This window comes from Cyanistes caeruleus, chromosome 3, assembly GCF_971803275.1.
Source record: "Cyanistes caeruleus chromosome 3, bCyaCae1.hap1.1, whole genome shotgun sequence".
In the NCBI taxonomy this organism is placed as follows: domain Eukaryota; kingdom Metazoa; phylum Chordata; class Aves; order Passeriformes; family Paridae; genus Cyanistes; species Cyanistes caeruleus.
In genome coordinates this window covers 13,777,595-13,798,896 of record NC_141703.1, presented here as the reverse complement: position 1 = coordinate 13,798,896, position 21,302 = coordinate 13,777,595, and the positions used below count along the sequence as shown (strand labels likewise).

Here is a 21,302-nt window from a genome sequence, read left to right as displayed (position 1 = left end):
TGAGACGGGCAGGGACAGCCTCGCCGCCGGCACCCGCTTTCCCTAATGGGCATGTGCGGCGCTCGCACATGCCCACTCGTGCGGCGCGGGGCCGGCGGGCTGTGCCGCGCCGCGCTGCCGGCGCCGCCGCGGTAGCCGTGCGGCGGGAGCGCGGGGCGCACCGTCGGGCACCCCGGGACGCGGCCCGCCCTCGGCGCCGGTGGAAGCGCCGGACGTTTCTGACGGCGGGTCCCCGCAACAAAGCCCCCCCCCCACGAAATACACCCAACTCCCCCTCCACGGGGGGCGGCCGTTCCGCGCCTCGCCGCCCGCCCGTCGGGGCCGCGGGCGGCCCGCGCTGCCCCGTCGTCCCGGGGGCGGCGGTGCCGGCGGCGGCGGGCGGGGCCGGGCGGGGCGGGGCGCGCCGCGGCGTCCGGAGCGCGGCCGCGGGCGGGCGGCCCCGGCGGGAGGCGCGGCGCTGCGCCCGCCGCCCCGTGCTCGGCGCCGCCCGGCGTGGCCCCGCGCCCCTGGGCGGAGGGCGGCGGCGGCGGGGGCGCCGCGGAGGGCTTTAGGCGCCCGCCCCGCCTCGCCTCGCCTGCCGCGGCCGGGGGATTAGTCAGCAGTCTGCGGGCAGCCCCGCTCCCGCGCAAACTCCGCGGCGGGGGCGGGGAGCGGCGCTTGCCCCTTCCCGCGGCGGGGCGGCGGCGGGGCTGCCCCCCCACACGCACCCCACACACACACACACACACACACACACACACGCACACGCACCCCGGCGGTCCGCGCCGCCGCTCCGCGGCGAGGGGCGGCGTGTTGGGAAGTCAGGCACCGAGGGGCCGGGAAACTCATCTCGGGCACGGCGGCGTTGCGGGAGGACGGGCGCCCGAGCCGCCCCGCGCACGCACACGGGCGGGCGGGCGCGCACACACACCGCACACACACGCACAGGCGCGGCGGCGGCCCCCGGCCCCCCGCAGCCGCGGCCGGCGGGGAGGCGGCGCCCGGCGGGGCTGCCCCATGGTCTTGCGGGGGCCGTGGGGGAGCTGCGGGGGCCCCGGCGCGGCGCTCGCTCTCCTGCGCGCCCTCCGCACTAGGATGTTGCGGCAGGTCTTGCACAGGGGGCTGGGGACGTCCTTCTCCCGGCTCGGCCACTTCGTCGCCAGCCACCCGGTGTTCTTCGCCTCGGCGCCCGTGCTCATCTCCATCCTGCTGGGCGCCAGCTTCAGCCGCTACCAGGTGGAGGAGAGCGTGGAGCACCTCCTGGCCCCCACGCACAGCCTGGCCAAGATCGAGAGGAACCTGGTGGACAGCCTCTTCCCGGTGAACCGCTCCAAGCACCGGCTCTACTCCGACCTGCAGACGCCTGGGAGGTACGGCCGGGTGATCATCACCTCCTTCCGCAAGGCCAACATGCTGGACCAGCACCACACCGATCTCATCCTCAAGGTAACCCCGGCGGGTCCCCCGGCCCCGAGCATCGCCACCCCGCCTGGCCCGGCGCCCCGCATCCCGCCCCGCTCCCCGCACCTGCCCGCCGGCACGGACCCAGCCGCGCGTGCCGTGCTCTGCCCGCCCGGCACGGGCGCTGCCACCGCAGCTCCCCGGTCACCTCCCTGCAACAGTTGGGACGCCAGCCCGCCGCGGGGAGCCGGCACCGCTCCCCGCCAGCGCCGCGGGCTCCGCTCTCTTCCTCCTCCTTTTTTTTTTTTATTTTTTTTTTTATTTTTTTTTAACCAAACCCCCCCCGCCCCCAGTCTTTTTCTATTCTCCCCGTTTTGCTTTTATTTGCTTTGGGTGAAGTGAGAAGGGCAGTCTGGCTTGCTTAAATAATTTTTTCGGCGTCTCTCCACTCGCGTGGCAGTTGTGTTCCCGAGTTAAGGCGTCTCGGGCTTTGATAAACTCAAACTTCAAAAACAGTTAGGTACCAGTCTATCAGGCTGCCAAGAACGGTTTTGGGGGCTGCTGCTGTGTCTGGACTGCACTTCTGCATGGAGAGGTGTAGCACAAAACCTTCTTCTCACTGCTCATCAAGGCAAATGACATAACTCAGCAGCTTATTTTTAGTGGGTAGTGGTTTTTTCCCCTCCACTCCCAGCCCACCACCACCGGTTTCATAGGTGAAGAGAAAATCCATCCCAGCTATAGACTGCAGGCATGGTGCAGCCTGTGCTGCCGGTTCAAGTTAGAGCAGGCAGCATCTTCCCACTTGAGCAGCACGGAGTGTGCGAGTCACAATCTGACAGGACATCTCACCGTACTATATATCATAACATGTCAGAAACCTGCGTTTCTTGAAGCTGGTACTCTAGTTTATACCCCAGTAGTTTTGAACGATTGTGGAAAGAAAAACATGGATTATAGATGCAAAAACTTGAGTGTTAAGAGGGTCGAGTTCACTCAAGAAAAAGGAAAGGAACATTAGGAAATAACCAGAGGTGTGGCTAGCTCAATCCTGCACATTTTTGCTGTTGCCTTTTGGAAGCCCAAAAGATTTCAGCATTGTTTTTTGTTTTGGTTTTTTTTCCCCTGGATGTCAAACTGACAGCCCATATAAAAGCCAATGTTAATTCTTCTTAATCATATCAAGGAGTGTCTCTTCTAAAATGTAAAAACAGATGCAAACACCTATTGTAAGAGACTTCAGGGAGACCTCTCTCTTTACTAAACAATGAAATAACTGTTACAGTGAATTTATTTATATTTTATTTCCGCTATAGGCACATACAGAATTGTGGTACAGAGCCACTCACTATTTTCTGTTTTCCTTTTGACATATTACCTAACAGTAATGAACAAACATTTAATGAGTGTCGACTCGCTTACAGTAGCAGCAATGTTACTGGCGAATGAGAAAACTCCAGAGAAATTATTTTCATTCCTTCATTTTCTTGCACTCTGAATTGTATTTGCATCCAAATATGTGCACATTTACTCAGTCATAGGATAATAATGATAATGGATTTTTTTTTCTCTGTACTGCTTTCTCTGGAGATCTGTAGTTTTGTCAATAGCAAAGTGACACACAAATAAATGATACTCAGAATCTTTCTGCAGGCAAACTTCTGCATAACATCTATTACGTCAGCAAAAGAGGTATAACTTAGAAAGTTCTGTCAGTATTTAACACAGCCTCATTTTTAATACTCCAAATTAACTTAAAAAAACTTATTATTTTTCTTTTAGTGAGATAATGAACACCATTGCCATTTGATTGTTTGGACATTGTCAGGCGTGTCTGATGCATTATTTCCAACTCTTTACTTATCTAGTTAATTCCAATATGCTTTGTGTAGAATGGATTAGGTTCCTTGTCCTGATGTGCTTCTGTTTGTGGGCAGAGGCAGGCTCAGGCAGCTGCCTGTCCAACCTTGTGGACGGCCTGGCCGCACGGGCCAAAGAACAGCCAAACAGGAGGGAGAGCTCCTAGATCCCAATATTGTTATCCCTGTGGTCATGCAGGACTGCATCCTCTTGTGTTAACAGGGCCCACCAAGGGAAGGAGAAAGAAAAGATGGCCATCAAGGTTTTTCTATACACGTTCAGCTGCACGAAAGGGAGAAGGGGGCAAAGGCAGCCCCTGCTGCAGTCCAGAGCCAACCAACTCAAAGGACTGTGCTTGTAAATAAGTGTCCTGGGTGACACCACAGAGTAAATCCCACTCACATTTCTGAAGCTGCCATGTAAGCACAGCCAGGGCAGAGAACCTACATGGCAGCTTTTGTTCCTCTTTCCTTTTCCAGAGGATGACCTCCCCAAGGGAGAGGTTTTGCTTTAGAATAATGTCAGGTTGGACGCTGGCTCCTCCCACACGGCTGTTGCTGCATCTCCACCCACAAGCAGGAGGATGTGAGACACGGGAGGATGGTTGTCCCAGGCAGATGCTGGCTGCTCTTGGAGCACATCTTGTTGGTTTCCTTACCTGCCATATCTCACTTCATCTGCCAAAGAGGGAAAAGAATGAGCCTTGAGCATCTACAGCTTTCCTAGTCATGTGCCAAGGAAAGATTTTCCCTGATTTAGGCAGAGGAAGAAGTCGGCTTCTGTTACTGTCCCTTAGTAAAGGGATACAAAGTTTTGGGCTCTGAGCGGTCGAAACTGAGATGTAGACGAGATGTAGACGATACTGTCAAAAATTAATCAGTCTAACATCAAGTCAATTTATTATTCAATGAAATTACTCTTGTGGTGACATCTCTAAAACACTCTGGTTAGCTTAGTGCAGTTCTCGTGGGCACATTACCAGCCTGAGAAAGTCACCATTGCCAGTGCTGCACGATACCTTGTTGCTGTCTGGGAAGGGATTCTGGGCAAGGCTCAGCCTCAGAATTGTCTCAGCCCAGGGCTCAGGCAGCGCTCCCAGAGCAGGAGCTGCTGAAGGGCTCCCGCTGTCAGCGCACATCTGCCAGCGCCACGCTGCCTGCTCCCAGGACAGCCCCAGGTCCTGCTGGATGCACAAGCTGCTCCACACAGAGTCTCTCCTCATTAGCAGAGAGGTGTGTGGCTGCCTTATAGAATAGTTTTGCTTTTGAGATGATGCCAAGTACTCTTTTATTTCCGTGTAAATCTGTATCAATAGTTCTCACAGCTCCCTGTAAGTGCTTACACCATTCTAGGCCTGCCATCCCAACGTTGCATTTCCAGCTGCCATAGTCATTTGCAGAAGGGAGAAATCTAAACATATCCTCAATCTATGGTCTTAAATAGGTGTTCCAATAAAAAGCCATGGTAGAATCTCAGATATGGAAGAGATGCATCCTGAGACTGAGATATCGTGGGAGGACAATAATGAAATTTTACTTGCTGCAGTACCTGCTCTGTAGCTGAGCACAGGGAACTGGCATCCTGTGCTGTTGGTGTGCAGGACGTTTCTCCCGCAAGATTTGTCTTTAAAGAGAGAGATGTAGGAGGTAAAAACACCTAATTGTAGAAAGTGTGTTTTCACCCCTGTATTTCCCATAAGTGCTTAGAAAATCAAAAATAATTGGGATATTTGGTATGGACCATCATGCAGGGTTTCCGATGATTTTATAAAGTCTGTAGAAATTGTCTAAGAAAACCTAGAATCCCACCTAAAAATAGTGTTAGAACAGCCCCCCTACCACTTCATGGTGATATTTTCACTTGCAGCAAGAGACTTGTTAGGTTAAAGTCATACAGACTCACTGGGAGTACAGAGCTAGACAGATTTTTGGATCTCAGAAAATTTGTTCTAACTTAGAATTTGAGACACTATCCTTTTGAGTCTGTTTATTCCTGTATGCTTACACTGAGTTAACTGCACCATACTAAAGACTTTTTTTTATTTAATATTATCCTTTTTTTTCAGAAAAATATTCTCTCTTCTATTTCCATTACTGTGTTTATAACAATAAAACAGTTCTAATTTTTTTTTTTGTCAAAAACTCCACTTAAGATATCAAGACATAAAGATGAAAAAGGATTGAAATGTAACATGCCTTACTGAAGGGGATTGTATTTGCAGTTTGCTTCTATAAAAATCTGTAGATGACAGGGTTTTTTTTCTTAAAGAAACCTTTACTAACTACAGATTTTTAGTGCTTGTAGGTTGCTTCTCTCATAAACTGGCCATTATTTGATCTAGGTAACTGACTAAATATGTATTTGTACACACAAATGAAGTAAAGTCAGGTATTTCTGTTTAAGGACACGTTTATTTAAGAACTTCATAACTTCTGATTACTGCAGTACAAAACAATTCACCTTCAAAATCTTGCAGACCTCATACTTGTTGGGGTTTTATTTCCTCTCTCTGCTCCTTAATTATTCTGTTCCTGTTAACGTGTGTGTTGGCACGCTCTGTCTACGGTCCTCACGGATTTCCTCACTCACTTTGTACGTGTGAGGAAATTCGTGGAGGAAACAACCATGTTTAGAAATAACCACGTTCCCTTGTCTGTGGTATTCCCAATTTCTTTGCTGTACAAACATGGCACACTTAAACCATTATTCCCAAAGTCAGTGGAAGTGGGTTGTGGTTGTTCAGCAGAGCCGAAAGCTGGGTCTGTTGCAATCCTGAGTAGCGCAAGGTATCCTTTTTTAGAAACTTTTGGCTACTCCTGAATGCCTGGACACAGGCAGTCAGCTGTGGATCTAGCAATGGATGTAGTAGGTCTCCACCTGCTCTGGGTAGCACGGGCACTAAAAACACTTCTTGGGAAACAGTCAATAGAACATACAGTGCATTCTGCTGAAAACAAAATAAAGGATGAAGTCATGTCTTTAGAGCAAGGCTGTAAGATGAGGGGAAGAGTCCTAATACAAGAAAAACAAGGGTGTGAAAGCAGCAGAAGTGCAAGCCTGTTGTCATAGCAGCACAATGCTGCAGGGCTAAAATGTATCTTATGCGAAAACAGATGAGAATTAAGATACGCAGGTAAGATGCAGGCACAGCCAAGGAAGAGAGAAGGTAAATAGCACGTTGCAAGGACAGTATGGAAGTGTGTGTAGAAATCCCCGAGCTCCTAGTGTCAGCAGCAGCAGCTCCTCAGCGTGATTCCTGCAGGCAAGAGGGTTTGTTCTCTCCCGCAGGCACTGGTCTGCGCCAGGAGCAGAAGTCCTAAAGTTGCCTGTGCCTGGGAGGACAATCACATCCCACTGGTGCCCACCACGCCCCGGCCCCACTGCAGCAGCACTGGCTGGGACAGGGCCCCTCCGCTCTCCCTGCTGCTCTGTGGTGTGATGCTCCTTACAGCCCTGCGCTGCTGCCGGCCGAGCAGCCCGTGCTTGCAGTGCCCAGCAGCCCGTGGTGCCTTGCCTGTCCTGCCTTGGAAGGTCAAACTTTGCTCCCCCTCTAACAAACAGAGCACATGGAGGACAGGTGTTTCCAGTAGGTGTCTGGACGTGTTGGCTGTGCTGGGGCCATCACCCCTCAGGGAGAGCACACGAGTGGGCAGGGCAGGCGTCAGAGGCCAGGGGCATCTGTGCATCACAGCCACCGAGACCAGGCAGTGTCACAGGGCTGAGGGAGAGCTGCCAAGGTTTCTGTTGACCACATTTGTACTTTCTAAAAGCTGTGACAAGGCCCTGCCTTTAAGTTGGGGTTTACATCAGGAGATCCCCCTCTGTCCTATCGGAAGATAGAAGGAGGAGCCGAGTTGTTAACTAACACTGTGGGCTGTGAACCTGCAGCTATTAAGGTTTCCCTGTGGCACAGGAGGGGTTGTTCCTCGGCCTTGTGCTGGAGGAGCCCTTGGCAAGAGCCCCCTGAGAAGCAGGACAAAGATGGAAGGGTGTTCATGGAGGCATCTGAAGCACATGGAGAAAACCACTTGTGGTGGAACTGATGCAAAATCAGACACGGGAGCAAAGTTTTATTCTTTTTCACCCATCAGGAAAAACTGGTCTTGTGGCTGTGCACCAGGCTGTGCAGAGAGGTTTCTGCTGCCCAGGTGTCCTGTCCTCCGGCAGCAGTCAGCCCAAAAAATAGAGTGAGCTTCTCTCAGTGGAACAAACTTAGGCAGATTTACAAGGTGTCAGAATTAAGATGGTATTGATTAGAAAAGCTTCTCCACTTCAGATTAGAAAAGAAAAATCATATCTAGCGATTTTCTGTAGCTACCAAGAAGACAGATGGAAATGGAAATGCACGCACATCTGCCGCTTCGAGCACTAATAGTTGTCCCTCAGTTGATGACTTGTAGTTTGAACAATTTTTAGATTTTATTTTTTCTGAAAATTGTTTGGAGAAAAGATAAATCACTGTGTTTTGGACAGCTGAAAAAATTAGTTGCAGAAATAAATCCCGTGCATAATTAGTATCTTAGCATCTCTTCAGGGAACCTGATTGTAGGACTGAGAAAAAGAGCCAAGCTACTCATAGCGATCCTTGCCGCTTGCTCTCCAGCTGTGACTTCTAATGTTTATCCCGAGCCATTAGGATCTGTTGGCTTGCTCTGCCAGCTGTGTGCACGCTCTTCACGCCTTGCTAGGCTGGCATGCTCAGGAGGCCACTGCCCAGCACCCTCTTTGAACCTCTGTCCCAGACCCTCGGTCTCAGACTGACAGCAGGGCACAGCCCTGCCCAGGGGCTCCCTTGCCCTCCCTCTCTGCACCTTCTGATGAAAATGCAGTCTTGAAAGTTTAATTCTGCCCATATCTGCAAAACCTACAGTGGGGATTTTTTATAAATTAATCTGGAAGCTGTGCAAGTCTTTTCCCTCTCATAACCTTTTTACATTTTGACTGAGGCCATCTCTTGATGTGAATAAAAAAGTACACTGCAAAGGTATGAAATGCCAGAGATTACTGAGATCATAGAAAAAGTGGAGAAATTTATAGCTATCCATTAAAGGCATTTTATCCTCTTCATTTTCCTTGGCACAAGTTACCTGTAAAAATTACTAAAAGAGTAAACCAGCTTCTCATAAAATGAAGTGTATATTTAAAATTATTGTCTTTATCCTGCTTTCTAGTTTTTCATTCTTGAACCCAAAACAGTGATAAAATTTTAAATAGTAGTAGGTAATGAGTTCAGAGCCTTCTCAGTCTGACCTTCATAACCACGAGATCACACTTTTGTTTTATGAAAGCTGAGATTTAAAAAAAAAAAAAATAAAGAAATCACAATACTTCAGACTCCAGGACTCATGGAAAAACCAGACTTGGTGAAAATGATAGCAAAAAAATTCTAAGAGTGGCAACACCAAAGAGCAAAGCTATTGCTGGATTTGAACCATCAGATGGAGACTGCAAGACTAAATAAATCAAATAATAGCAGCAACAACAAAGTAATATGGCTTTGTGAAGATGATGCACCTGAGAGTAAAATACATCTGCGTGCCAGATCATTTGCAGTGCAGGAGGACATCCATGTATCTAGCTAGTTTTATCTCATTGGCCATTCATTGACTGTATGTCAAATACAAAATATAGTCGAGTCCTTACGATGAGTGATGTCCCCTATAAACACCACATATCACTGCTCAGCAGCAAAACCAAACATATTTTCAAGGTATATATGATAAGCAGGAGGTAGCTGTACACATCCTTATGATTAAAAATGGTGTCTGTGATCGACCCAGCTTCCAAGAGACTCAGGATGTGTTTTCGTGAGCTGGGCATGGGAGCTTGTCAAAGACTGAATGGTCCCGTCGCATTTTGCTGTCGCTGTCACAGTGGAGTTTCCCTGGGAGCAAAGCTGTGCCACCAGCACAATGAGACCCAAGTGGGAAACTGGTGGTTGGGTCCCCTTTGCCCATAGATCTGATTGGGGTAGGAGATTATGTAATGTGAGTTTGAAGGATTTCTGGGATTGGACCATTTTGCAGATGAATCAGCATTTCTAACACATCCCTGCTGGGAAGGGATCTGTTTCCTTCACAGGGAGGCTGCAGACTTCTTTGTTATCTGATTAAATTAACAAAATTGTAGTAATACCTTCTCACCTTTGAATTAAAGGATTTCTCCACAAAGCAAAGGGGTGCAGGTTTTTCTCACCCCTCCTTGTGGTTTCCTGCTTCTTTTGCAGGGACTTGAAAATAAGAGCAAGCTTTCCTTTTTGTCCTGACCATCTATCTCCAAGTACAACTCTCTTGCCTTTGGGCTCAGCTTTGATGGCACTGCTGTAAGTTGTGCCATGCTCTGTACAGTGGAGAGATGTCTCACAGAGCCCAAGGTAGGGCTTGGCCATCCCAGGGCACCCAAACTGACCCTCCTGGGGGCTCTGGTTCCTGGTACCTCTGTTCCAGGTAGGAGGTAGGAGGACCAGCAAAAATAAAACAACTTGAAGAACTTCCAGCCATGGCTTTCTGAGTCCCTGGTGCAAATGGCTTAGACCAGGACAAGTGGAAGGATTTTTGCTTCCTGGCATCCCCTCCTGGGCCCATGGACAGGACCAGCTGGCAGAGCAGTGTAATTTCATCTGTCAGCTGTGCCACAGGCTTAAACATGGCTTGGTGCAGAGGTGTGAGACCAGTATAGCCCTCACCTGGAGATATTTCCTGAAAGGTATTTGTCTCCTGGTTGAAGCCATCATTCCTCTCTGTCTGAAATTAAAGTAAGCAAAGACCAAGAACAAGATTTTACCAAATGTGAATGACTAATGGAAAACAGTGTTCTAGAATTCTCCGTGGTGGGAATCCTGACCCAGACTTAATGTGCGCGCAGGACACATCATAAATACCATTTTCAGAAGGGAGAGGGGAAGTCCAAGGAATGGTCACTGTTCAAACAATGGGGAAAGGAAGAGGTGGATGTTATTATTTCATGTCTGAACACTTTCAGGGATCATGTGCCACCATGGTGAGGGAGCTAGGGTGGTGCTGTGGAGTTCTCATGCTGCAGTGCTCTGGCACCTCAGCAGTAAACTGCTTTTTGGTTCCTTGCACTGTTAGCTAGCTGAAAAAGCTGGGAGTGATGAGCAAGCAGTTCATGTCTCCCTTCAAGAAAAAACATTCATTCAGATTTTGTTATCCCTTTAAATTTCCCTTTCTCCTAGTAGGATCAGTAAGGATAAGAACAGCTGGATAAATGAGGATCTGGTAGTCAGTCCTTTGTCCCAGAACTAGGTGCCAGGTTTATTCTAAGTATGGTTACTTGCTATTGCAATCCTCTGCACTGAGGAGTGCAGTATGCATTATGCATTAGCATATTGCTAATGTTGATCCATCACACAACAGCCTTTACCATCAGACTGAAGTTTCCTGGGGGACCTGGTGTACCTTAGGCAAGGCAAACTGCAGACTGTGCAATCCTTTGAACTCACAGGATGTGCCCTTGTAAGCTCTTGGAGCTTCTGTTGTCTGTGGAAACCAGTCACCCAGGGTTATGAGTGTGGGCTCTCAATGGGTGGAAAAATCTGTGTGGCTGCAGCTGAATTGCAAGCATGGCAGCAGAAAGGAGAGTGCCATGAGACTGCAGCTCTCATCGGGGAAGAGAGAGCATCCTGTGGCTCACGGGCTGCCACAGGCAAGCAGAGGGAGAAAGGAGAGAGCCTGCAGCCATGCTGCAGCACAGCCCTGCCCTGCACTGAGGCAGCAGAGGGCTTTCCTAGCATTGGGTCTGAAAAAAGTGCAGATAAAGTGTGTTTGTCGAGAAGGAAGGTCTGGGTCAGGATTCCCAGTGCTGAATCCTTGGGCATGCTGGTGCAGTTCTCAGCATACTTTGTTGGGATGGAGGGAATAGCAAGTTTTCCTCTTCTTTGGCTGTTTGCTGCCAATTTGAGACCAAACATTGTGGCCACTGGCAAAGCTCAGAATATCTCTCACGGCTCCTCTAAACTGCACCAGCTTGCAGCCAGCTCCAGGAGCTGCTCAGCTACCAAGATGTGCCAGGACACAGAGCTGTCTGCCTGCTTCCCTCTCTTCCCCAAAGCCTCATTGCTGAGAGGTGGGATGGGCAGGTCCTCCCCATGCAACGCCTGGTCCAGCCCAGCACGGTCTCGGAAGCACCAGGCCACTGCTGCAGAGCAAGCCTGAAATGATCATTTCCAAGAGGAAAGGAGTATTTTAGGTATGACATTTAGCTTCTAGCCTTTCACTAAAGATGAAGTAATAGCTGTGATAGATGAGGTTATTTTATAACCTAAATCTTAAAAGAAAATGCTTCATATGTGGAAGGAAGCAAATGCTGCTGTGAGGCAGGGTGGGTAAATAGCAATATACACTGTTTTATAAAAGTTGCATGTCAGTTTAGTTTCTTCTGCATTGTGTCACTCCACAGATCCTCTCTGAAGGAGTTGTGTTGTGAATCTAATAAAGGCAGGAAATTCCTTCAATTCCTCCTGGTTTCCCTCAGCTGCACTTCTTTATGTGACGTCTTGTTTTATAGCTGTTGTCAATGAAAACCATTCAGTAGCTCTCATTGCAAAAAAATTAAAATCAGATATCTTTGATCTGGTAAATCAGGGCATTTTCCCCAAACTGTAGTCACATACAATAGAATTTGTACCAAAAAAACAGCAGAACTTTGCAACCCCAGACTGAAAAGAGGGGAAATAGTGCCTATAGAGGTTAATTTCTTTGTCACGTTCCTGCAAATATTTTATTTTGGGGGTTTTTAGAAGAAAGCTGTGTGAAAGACCCTAATCTGTTGCACAAACAGTTAATTTTTTTTTTTCTCCTACCACAATGGAAAATTTTGCTTCTCACCATGGCCAGGTATCATGTTCTCACAGTACTGTGAAAAGATTTGTTAGTTCGGTTCATTTCTCAAACTTATCTTCCTAGTGTCAGTATTGAACCATTATTTCTGTCAAAAAAATTAAAACTACTCAAAGGTGGAAAAATAGACCCCCAAGCTGCTAGAGAAACAAGATGAGACTATAGGAATGTTGTCATCTTTGTCTATATGATGTCTCATTATCCTGAGGAATGGAGACAACATAACTAAATTTATACCCATCTCAGACTGTGCAATGTAATCACAAAACAATCAGAGTGATCATACCATATAAAAGGGGAGAGGGGGTACTGCAAATAAGTCTCAAATACCACACAGAACTCTTCATGACTGTTTGGTTTCAACAGATGCAGGAGGTTAGCCAGGACTATTAGGCATTTTTTCCATTGCCCCCAGATGAGTGTATAAGCTCTACTGCTCTCCTGTACACTATCTTCTATTTTTTTTAAACAGTGTTTATTATCAGACAGAATGATACATGTTAGCAAATTCAATATTTTATTTGAAAAACATTGTAACCCTAGCCTATTAGGGCTGTTCTCTTGCCATATTTTAAATTTCTTGTTTCTTCTATGTTGACTAAAATGAATTCATAAAGTTTTGCAAGAGTTTTCTATATTTTTTCAAGAAGAGATGGTAATTTTTTCTGCCTTTCTGATGCTCAAAAATAACTGAATATTTTTGGGGTCAGAGCTCAGGCAAGGCAAATTTCAGAAGTATGAGAAACAAAAAGGAAGGTGCACTAAGAGCTGCTAGACCTAACAATAGCCTACAAACTCTAAAGTTAGGGGACCCTCACTAATTAACAGAACCTCTCAGAGAGAGCAAGAGAAAACCAGTGTGTGTCTCTGCCATTGCTTCCTGGCCTCAGACTACAGAGGATTTGATGGGCGAAAGAGGGAAGAGGAGAGAGGGCAAATTAGTTATTGTCAGATCTCTTTTCCCTGCTCTGCCATCAGTCTCTACATGTAGGACGTGCAGCTGTGGCCTGTCCTTTACTCAGAGCGAGTGCTGGTCCCCTGCACTGCCAGGCTGCCACAGGTGGCACACCTGCTCACGGTGCTCTTCTGCCTTCTGTACCTCAGGTTGGTCTCTGAGAGTAATTGGGCAATTCTGAGCACAACAGTGTCCCTGGACATGGCTGGGCTTCAGCTGGACCTGTTGAGTTTGCTTATTTAGAGAGGCCAAACAGCAGCTGCACTGTCACATATGCATGTCACATTATGCCAGAGTTACCAGCAAAGGACATAGGGGAATAATACTGCTGATTTGATGCATGTTTCCTTTGTTTGTTTGTTTGTTGTTTTTGCAATGAGTGTGCTGTTAATATCGCAGTCACCTGAACTTTTGTTGTTGTTGCTTAGATCAAATAGAAAAGGGACGGCGGTGAGGAGCTGCTGTCGTTCTGGCTGCTACTGTGCAAGATGAACTGATGAATAACGTGTGTGATCTCTCTTTCCCTTGTAGTTGCACTCTGCAGTGACCAGGATCCAAGTTCAAAGACCTGGTTTCAATTACACATTTGCCCATATATGTATCCTGAACAATGACAAGACATGCATAGTGGACGACATAGTGCATGTACTGGAGGAATTAAAGGCTGCTCGTTCTTCTAATCGAACTAATTTTGCAATCACTTATCCGATTACTCACTTAAAGGATGGCAGGGAAGTGTATAATGGGCATCAGCTCGGTGGGGTTACTGTGCACAGCAAGGACCGGGTGAAGTCTGCGGAAGCCATTCAGCTCACCTACTACTTGCAGGCAATCAACTCCCTGAATGACATGGTGGCAGAGAAGTGGGAATCCATTTTTTGTGACACTGTTGAACTTTTCCAGAAATCCAACAGGAAAGTCAAAATGTATCCTTTCACTTCCTCTTCGCTGAAGGAGGATTTCCAGAAGACGAGCAGGGTGTCAGAACGCTACCTGATCACAAGCTTGGTCCTTGTGGTCACCTTGGCCATTCTCTGCTGCTCCATGCAGGACTGTGTCCGCAGCAAACCCTGGCTTGGCCTGCTGGGATTGCTGACAGTGACCCTTGCCACCCTGACTGCTGCCGGGATCATCAATCTCACTGGTGGGAAATACAATTCCACCTTCCTGGGAATCCCCTTCGTCATGTTAGGTAACTATCTCCTCTCTCTTTTGTGTGTTTGTGCCTCCCTGACACATTTCCCAGCAAGCAGACAAGCATCACTGCATGGTTCCTGTTGTCTCATTCCTGCAGCACTGCCCCATGCCAGATCCATACTGCCTCTTTTCCTAAACTGGTATTATGGTGCCTGGATGTTAAAATCATGCCTGGGGCTCCAGTATGGTGTAGCACAATGCCGTGGGACGTGGAGTCTGTGCAATAGCAAGGAAGAAGGATGTGCAAATGCCTTTTGCACAGAGGGAGCCCAGCTGCTGCTTCTCTGTGGATGTTTGATTCTGGTTTCAGAGGGACACCTTTGCAGTGGTCCCCATGCAACACTGACAGCCTCAGCTGTGCTGGCAAATCAAAGGGCTGCCCATGTTGGGCATTTAGGGAGTGCTGGCTCCTTTGGAGACCACAGTGATGCTGTCCTGGCTTGGCAGATGCCTGCCTGTGGGATGAGTGGTGCTTGGTTCTGGGTTGCATTTCTCCATAAGTCCCTGTGTTGGCTGAGCAAGCGTAGGGAGGGTTTCACAGCCCTGGGCAAGAGAACTTTGACACCCCTGGTCAGGACCTGCAAGCTCAGCAACAGCACATTCCACAGCAGAGGGAAGCAGCACTGGCTGCTCCCTGGCTCCTGTGCCAGCAGAGACATCTTTATCTCCCTGGGTTTTGTACCACCTTCACTCACTGCGGAGTATGGAGTGGTTTCAGTTTGTTTTGTTTTCTTTGAGGGTAGGAAAGAGGAAGACAGAAGTGTGGTCATCTTGCTCCTAACCCAAAGTCAGGGCCCTCTCCTGCTAGCACCAGGCAATTTGTGGGAATTCTGCATGTTGTCTCCAGAGAGGCAGGAGGATTTCATAGGAGACAAAACGAGAGCTCTGGAGAGTTCACAGCCTCTTTGTTTGTGTTTGGTTCATAAACAGTGTGAAAAGCTTTGTGCACTGTAGGTGTTTAATATGTCCTTGTTCACGCCATTATTCATTTGTGGAGAATAATACATGCATTGATTTGATCACAGCTTCCCCAGCTGAAAATCAGTGCTCAGTAATACTTCAGGTTTCAAGTGTAAGTGTCTCCACTGACTTAGTCACATCATGTAGTGATATGACACGTTTTGAGCTATTTTTATATCCAGCACCAGGTTCCTGTGCCGTGCTGGTACTGTAGTGCTGCTGCACTGTGGTATTGTTGCACTTTAATTAAAGACTATGCTTCAGTGCATCACACTACCAGTTAACATACAGAATATATTCAGTGACAAACAGAATTCAGCTACATTACATTGGCTGTCATTTTCAGATGACATCAATGAAAATTAAACTACATTGTAATCTAGAGGAAATGCAGCACAACAAAGTCAGAGCCAAAAGAAGGGTATCTTTCTGACCTGAGTCTCTGGTTTCTTTGGTGGGATTTTATGCCTGTTCATGTATTATAAAATTCAATTCCTCAAACTAAGTAGCGTATATTAAGTGTAACTTTAGATAGGAGGAGATTTTCAGATGTGTTACAAGAGTACCAGAAAAGCAGTCTAATGTCCAGACATATGAAGTGAAAGTTCATGAGGAAACTGACTCAAAAATATGAAATATTAGCTTTGTTTAGGGATCAAATATCTGCTCGCTGGGACAACCTCTCAGATCTTTAATTTACTGGTAGTGACAATGCTGAGACTTGAAATCTTCAAAGACGTACAGATAACTATGAAAAGTTTCACATGCCTATTTTAGTGCTCCTTTAAGTGCCAAGCTGTACAGTCAACTCAACTCTTCTTTTCTTTTCCTTTTTTTTTTTTTCTTTTTCCTTTTTTCTTTTTTTTTTCGCTCTTGCTTGGTTGAAGTATTCCACTCTTAAAAGGGCAGCTCAGCTCCCACTGTGAACAAGTCAAGATAGAGCAGCCAAGTTCACATAAATCTTGCCTGCTTCCCCAGCTGCATAAAATCTCCCAGGGGATGGGAATATCAACAGGTGAACAGAAGGCACTGACAGCATTTTGGAGTTCTTAATGAGAACTGTTTTAAACTGGCAGATAGCTAGAAAGGTAGGCTTTTTTTTTTTCCTGAAGTACAACAGAAAGATGCAGCATGCATTTTGAAATTTATTTCATACCTAGATGTTGTTTGGTTATAAAGGATGTTTTAAGTCAAGGAAACTGAAGGCTACAGACACCAAGAACTTTCCATTATAGCCCACTGAACTGCTTCCACTTAATTTCAGTGACCATCAGATTAGATCATAGATTAACTGACCTTTAGAAAGCTAAAGGATTTCTGGCTAACGATGTAGCCCTGTATCTATTACTCATAATCTCATGGCTAAAAGCAGAAATGAGATAGGAAAAATTATTACACCGGACACATTTCAGGCACGGCCCCTTTACTGGTGTACATCATTAATGAAGCTTCCCTGGTTTATAGCAGCTGAGGATTTTTAACTTTTCATCAGCGTTGCGGAGGCGGGGGACGCTCTCCAGACATCATTTGACACAGGATGAGATTACATCTTCCATAACAGATAGTTTTCATCATGCACTTTGTCTCCTCCTTGGACCACTTCCTCCTGTGTTTCACTGCACAGCCACTACAGCATTTGCATCATGTCTAACCTGAATTCCCCTTTTGTAACTTAGCTGTCCTCCTCATTTATCCACTGCATCTGGAAAATAATTTATTTTCTTTTTCCTTTGCATATTTGGTACCACTCTCATTTTCCCAGTCTTCCTTTTCATCCCAGATTTCCTCAGACTATGTTTACCAGACTTCCAGCAATCTTCTTACTTTTGACCATTCCACATCTTCTGTGGAGTGTGGTGCCTAAATCCAGGCACAGGATTCAGACTGAGGCTTTCAGCAGCACGTAGAGTAGGAGGATGATTTTTCACATCTTTCATACAGCACTGCTGTTCATACATCGCCATATGTCATTCATTCTTTTCTCAGCAGTATGAAATGGCTGGCATTTGGTTGGTGGTACATGGTAATTCACAGATCCTTCATGTCATTTTCTACCCCGTTTTCACAGTCATTTATTCCAAACAACATGTAGAAGTTTGCCCTTGTCCTTACTGAATTATAGCTTGTTTATCTCACACTATTTCTCCTCAATAAGTGTATCTGGAGACCATCACTGTCTCCAAGATGTATTAGCTGGTCAGCAATGTTTTGCAATTACCAACCTTTTTGTATTTCAAGAATTACTTTCTGAATAGGTTGTCCAGTCACAAGCCCATTCTAAACATATAGGCAGTATGTCTGGAAAATAGTCTGATCAAAGTGCTTTGTAATACTTCTTTCATTCATCCTGTTTTCTTTGACATCCCTTATTCATCAGCCATTTCCAAGAGCAAACAAGCTACAGCGAAGGGTACTAGCCTCTGTAGATGTTGAATCCTGAGCTTTTGCATCAACAGGGAATTTAAAAAGTTACTAAATTATCATGATTTACCAAATCACAGTCTTAAGCTCAGGCTGTGTAAGTGTAGGCAGGAATATCTTTTGCTTACTCCACCTGCTAAATATGACATGCCAGTTTAAACACTTCATACTTTGGTTTTAATCTTGGTAGTTTATTCTAATTTATTTTACTTTTTAATTAAGGCAGATTACTGTAACCCAGCTTACAAAAGATGACTCTACATAGTCTAAGTATGTCACTAACTGTGACAATTTTTTTTGGTGGGGCAGATTTCTTTTTTGCCGTTCCTGATTTCTAACTCAATGGTAAAAACTGAATCCAGGAGAAATGTTGTCAGAGACCCCCTTCCTCAGCAGATGCTAAAAGAGTGAAGGTTCCCTTTGGTGCCTGGAGGTCCAGCTGTGAGAGGCAGGCAGGAGGCTGGGGCTGGCCTGAGCCCCACCGAGGGGCTGTGGGGTGAGGCAGCCGAGGGCAGGCTGGCTGCGGCCACTATTTCCTCTGGGATATCTTGTCAAGTCAAACTGGGAGCTGTTCTTCTCCAGCTACATGTTAACATAGATACTTCTAACCTGAAAGTGAAGCCTAAAACCTGGGGAAATTAGCAGGTTCCTACCAATTGTCTGGATGTAGTATGAATTAGCATATGTCTCTCTGGTTTTTTAAATCTGCCATCCACATCTACCAGTGTGCAAACAAGTAATTCAAGGACAAGTTTGCTGACATGTCTAGTTATTGTGGAACACTTTTCTGGATTAGGGCTATTCATTTTTGACCATAGATACAAAAAAAAAAAAAAAATTCTACAATTAAGTTTGATTTAAAATAGCTGATTTATAGTGTCAGCTGAAAAACAGAATTAAAATTCTGATTTCCTGTTGCTTTCTTCATTAAAAACTACAGATGTTTGGTCTGGCACAGATGCTAATATATCCATCACAAGTTTCCCTTACACATTAAATGCTGTTTAAAAACTGCCAAACCTTTAAAAATACCGTTTTCTTCAAAAAAATCACAGTGTTACCAAACAAATCATTAGACAACAACCAGAGCTGTCTGAACAAGTTTTTGGCATGACTTTTTTTTCTTCTCAGAGACAGAGTGGAACCTAGGCACTCAAAAGAAAATTGCAACATAGCCCTTTGCACTGCAAACTAGCAATGTGTTTGCTGTTCCTTCAGAAATGAATACAGCTTACTCGGGGAGAAGTGGCTCTCTTCAGCTGCCAAATTTGTGAAAAGCATCGGCTGTGCGAAACCGCGGTGGAACGCCAGGCGCTGCCAGATATGGGCAGGGACACAGGGCCAGCTCCGAGAGCTTATATTTAGCCTCCAGTGCTGGCAGGGGAAAACCAGGTAGAAGTTATGAGAGTGGCTTGAGCTTGCAGCAAACTGTAAAAGGAAATGATAGCCAGCCGTGTGTGAAACTCATCAAAACCAGGGACAAAGGAAAACCCCTTCTCACAACCTCCATCGCATCACACCCTGCAGCACGCTCCTTCTGGGAAGAGAGAAAAGGAAAAGTCAGCAGAGAGATCCAGGGAGGGATGAGTGGGAAGGAGCAGGAGGAAATGTCAGGCAAAACCCAGGCAGGGTCTTCCTGAGGTTCAGTCCCAAGTGGAGGAAAGTCAGGGGGAGAAGGACACCCTTGCAGGGCTGCGTCTGGCGGGAGGAAGCACAGGAGCAGGTGAGGTGCAGAGCACTCTGGAAAGGACCTGGAGGAACCAGGGCTCATACTGACACCTTACAGATGCAGAGGAGTTCCAGTCACTTCTTAGAAACACAGATTTGTTGGACACACACCTTCCACGTGACTTGCCTAGGGAAGAACTGTGCTGATGGAGGAGTGAGCTGAGATACTGGTACAGGGGCTTTACAAATGCAAAATGGAGCCCCATAGATGGGATCTGAGTTCAGAGACAGCTGGGAAAGAAGGTTGGAAAGTAAACAGTAACAGAAGGAGAGGGGAGGTCAATGTGTTTGATGATAGGAGTGAAAAGCACAGGAGGGCAAGTGAGAGGACTGCTGAAGGTTAGAGACCCTGAAGGCAACAGGCAACTAAACCAAGCAGGGCATCTGACCACCAGCACAAAAACCTGAGGTGCTCAGGCCAGCACACACCAGTACATGGGGCTCACTGGTGCTGTGCCTCGGTGCCACTAAGGCACCTGGCCTGGCTGCTGCTTAGTTCTCTGGAAGAACATGCTGATGGGAAGTTGCAATGCATGCCAGATTTATACACCCAAAAAGCATTCATTATCCTCCCTATCAAGCATCCAAGTGTTTGCTATGTTCAATAAAGCTGAAGAGTCAACATTGGTTACATATAGTGAGTTTCAAAGAGACAGAAGCAGCCCCTCCACAGGTCTCCTCAGTGCCCTTCAGTTCACACACAGAGGTAACACACACCCCTAGATGTTTAACCTTGTATAGTATTTTTCCACCTATTTTCCTGCTGTCAGTTAATAAAAATGTGGAGCTTACTGAGTCTGACTTTTTATTCCCCAGCTCAACTTTCTCACTTTACCTGTCCAAAGACTCTGCTGTCTTTTCATGCTGGGAGGAAGCATGTCCTCCTTCAGCTGGCTCAGCTGGCTGCCCCCATGTCCCTTTCTCCCATCTCATCCATCTCCTTTGCAATATCTGGCAGCCTCCTCCAGCAGGTCTCACCCATCTTCCTGTTCCAGGCCATGGCATCTTCTTCCTAATGCCTGCACAACCCCCTGCATCTTTTGGTCTCCCTAAGCTTCCTTCATCTTTTCTGCTATTTTTCACATTCCTGTCAATGTGCCATTCCCTCTGCCATTTTGGTTGGGTTTTCTTTAAATTTCTCCTCTCTCATCCTCCTCTGTTCTCCGCCCCAGCTGGGCCCATTGCTCCCATCATTTTCCCTATATTCTTCAGCAACTTCCTTGGCTCTCAGATAGGTCCCCTCTATACCCTGCAGTTGTATCTCAGCTGCTTCTGATTTCCCAGTGATTTCCATCATTCATCCTTTCCTTTTTCATACTGCCAAAGCACTCCAAGAGTGCCCTGGAAGTACACTTGGTTTTTTGTCACTCCATCTGCTCAGCTTTCCCAGTTCAACCCTGCACAGCTCAGTTACAGTCCTAAAGCATTTTGTGGTTTGTTCCTTTCATCCCTCTTCTAAGAAATGAATCAAATTATCTGGTTTTATCTACCCTGAACAGACAGAATCCCAGGCGTGTCATTTTCCTCATCATGCTTTTTTCTTCTCTCTTTTCTGTCCTCAGTCCCTCAGTCTTTTGTGACCTCTCTAAGCAGCCATGCATCTTCTATAGTCCTTCAAGCATCACCTGGCATTTCTGTTCCTCATGTGGAAGAGGGAGTAGGAGCAGAAGTAGGTTCCCAGGCTAGCCCTCCTCACTCAATGTAGCAATTAGTCCTCTCACCAAAGTCAGCTTTCCACCCAAAGTGGAAACCACTCTTTCACCTGCTGGTCTTCCTCATCCATCTGTCCTCCTGAAGGATGAGTCTCAAGCCCCCCAAGAAACCCAAACACAGAAGCCACTATTGTATGGGAAGGAAATAGGGTTGAAAACAAATGGTGGCAGACTCTTTTGTTTAGGCACCAGCCCTGTCCTGAGCAGTGCAAAAGCAGCAGGTGGAGCTTG

The 21,302-nt window shown here is 46.8% G+C and overlaps 1 protein-coding gene across 1 annotated transcript in view; it reads left to right on the top strand.

Moving 5' to 3' along the window:
- Positions 1–931: 931 nt before the first annotated feature.
- The window catches only part of PTCHD1 (patched domain containing 1), a 37,130-nt gene continuing 16,759 nt past the window's right edge, over positions 932–21,302 (top strand). The window contains exons 1-2 of the mRNA XM_086879866.1: positions 932–1,425; positions 13,585–14,245. Of these exons, the coding sequence (XP_086735992.1) occupies positions 997–1,425; positions 13,585–14,245 (1,090 nt within the window). The 5' untranslated portion in view covers positions 932–996. The remainder of the gene's footprint in view (positions 1,426–13,584; positions 14,246–21,302) is intronic.